The sequence below is a fragment of the Trichechus manatus genome, unplaced genomic scaffold (genome assembly GCF_000243295.1).
Source record: "Trichechus manatus latirostris isolate Lorelei unplaced genomic scaffold, TriManLat1.0 scaffold00126, whole genome shotgun sequence".
Taxonomy (NCBI): Eukaryota; Metazoa; Chordata; class Mammalia; order Sirenia; family Trichechidae; genus Trichechus; species Trichechus manatus.
Window position 1 is genome coordinate 7,488,018 of NW_004444062.1, and position 2,434 is coordinate 7,490,451.

At 35.7% G+C, this 2,434-nt stretch overlaps 1 protein-coding gene across 1 annotated transcript in view; it reads right to left on the minus strand.

The window, feature by feature from the left end:
• NWD2 (NACHT and WD repeat domain containing 2) overlaps positions 1 to 2,428 on the minus strand; it is a gene marked incomplete at its 5' end in the record, with an annotated part of 22,833 nt that extends 20,405 nt beyond the window's left edge. Inside the window, one exon of the mRNA XM_012557928.1 lies at positions 2,309 to 2,428. Within this exon, the coding sequence (XP_012413382.1) occupies positions 2,309 to 2,428 (120 nt within the window). The remainder of the gene's footprint in view (positions 1 to 2,308) is intronic.
• Between the last annotated feature and the right edge of the window lie 6 nt (positions 2,429 to 2,434).

Sequence of the window (2,434 nt, forward strand, 5' to 3'; positions counted from 1 at the left end):
TTTTTTTTTTTTTTTTAACACTCTCAGGCTCACTGTGGTGTTTTATTACTGAAGGCAGCAGAGAAAGGGAAGCCATTATTTTCTTAATAAAGCACAAATCTAGCGATGATTTTGCATAAAGGTTCTTTGATACTATTATTTCTAGGTTAAATTCATTCATCTCTCCAACATCATTCACACACATACGCTCTGAAGGCATGGACAAAATGCTATGGGTAGATGGTCATGAGACTAAAATATGAAATACTAGCTATTTTCCCTTACTAAAGGATAATCCACTTTTAAAGAGACATTGGGAATAGATTTATCAATTTTCAGGGAGGCCCAAGGCTCCAGGAAAACACTTAAGAATGATCTCTTTGTAAGTATTTTTCCCCCCAACTAAGGGAGCAAGGAAGTGAATGGGAAGAAAAGTAGGTGGTTTTGGTAGAAAACATGTGGCTTACTGTCTCCAAAATAAAAATGGCAGAACTTCTTACCAAGAAAGTAACATTTATATAGTCTCAATGACCATCTTACTCACACATTCATTTAACAAATAATTTATTCAGTGTATCGTGGAGTTTTGAGAATAATTAAATTTCCCTAGAGGATCACAGAAACAAATGGAGAATATACAGTGGAAGATAATTAAAGAGTAACATATAAGCACGTGCTCCCAAACCACTGTGTAAACCAAGTTTCTGAAGTATCATCTTTTCTAATTTTTATTGAACTAGATGAAGGTTTATAGAACAACTAGCTTATTTTAACAGCCAGTACACATATTGTTTTATGGCATTGGTTACAACCCCATGACATGTCAGTACTTTCCCTTCTCAACCTCGGGTTCCCTATTACTAGCTTTCCTGTCGCGTCCTGCCTTCCAGTCTTTGCTCCCGGGCTGGTATGCCCTTTTATTCTCATTTTGTCCTATGGGTCTGTCTGATTTTCAGCTAAAGTACCACCATCTTTGATGTCTATGTTTACTTGCTGCTACATTTACTCCTAGCATATTTAACTGGGAATGATTTGGGTTTACCAAAATGTTCCTAACCAGAGAAGCAATATTCTTGTAGATAATTAACCTAAATCATGCATGTGAGGGGGAAGAAGAAAGATCAAGGATTCTGACATGATTTCATATTGCATGGAGAAAATGATTTATGTTGAATATCAGAATGACAAATATACAAGATCCTTAAATGAAGAACTGTGGCTGACCTAGGGCTCCCCTCCTCTTGGAGCTACTGACTATATCAAAGATGTTCGTTTTGGAAGAGGAATGAGTACCTGTGCTATCTTTTCAATCTCTCTAGAAATTCTATGCAATGAGTAAGTCCAGTCCTTCTCTCTTCCACCCTTATTCAGTTTCAGGGGACACAGAGTAGGTAGATTTGGGAACCAAGTTGGAGAGGAGACAATAATAATGTTTTCATCATACTCATGTGTGAAATGACATCACCCTAAGATTCTACAATCAGTTATGAGAACAGAAATGAACTCTGCATGAAGCATTTAAAGGAAAAAATATTGAATCAAAAATAAACAATGAGAGACTATAAAAATAGCTAGGCAGATTTTAAAAAGAACTCCTGAAACCAACCCCCGAATCTTTCATGAAATAAAAAATATAACTGTTAACCTTGAAAACTCAACATACGAACTGAGTAGATACAGCTGAAGAAAACACTGGTGAACTGAAAAATAAGATCTAAAGCAATCTCCTTGAAGAAAGCACAAGGAGATAAGGGAATTGATAATGTGAAAGAGAGTTAAAAGGTATGGAGGATAGACTGAGATGGTTTAATGTACATCTAATTAAAGACCAAAAAGGAAAGAACAAAAATAATAGAGAAGAGACACTACTCAACAAGATGATGGCTGAGAATTTTCCAGCACTCATGGACTATATGAATCCACAGATATAAGAAGCATACAGATACCGAAGAGTATAAAAAAATAGATGCATTGTAGGAAAATGGAAAAATAAGACTATTTTCCATAAACAAATGTTGAGAAAGTTTATCACTAGTACACCTTCATTAAAGGAACTTCCAGAAGATATAATTTAGGAAGAAGGAAAATAACTCCAGAAGAGATGTCTGAGATGCTAAAGGGACAGGTGAATCAAAAAGTTGAAAGGTTTCTTAGCTTACGATTTAGTTTTTTTTTTCTTTTTGAAAAAAAGAAGTTGGGGCCTAAGGAAGAGTGATGTTGTTGCGTACTATAATTTTCTGTGGAGAAAACCACCCTTGGATAATATAAACCGTTTAAAATACTGGATAAATACTTTGGAGGGCAATATTCCAGAGAAATGAAAACTTACTGCATTTTTATTGCTTTTCAGCATTTCTGATTTGGGTCTGAGGTAATAAGCTGCTGGCACCGAGTTCTCATCTCGACAGTACCACTCTTCCAGTAACTTGGTCTCCAGCTTTGCCTCTATTGCAGC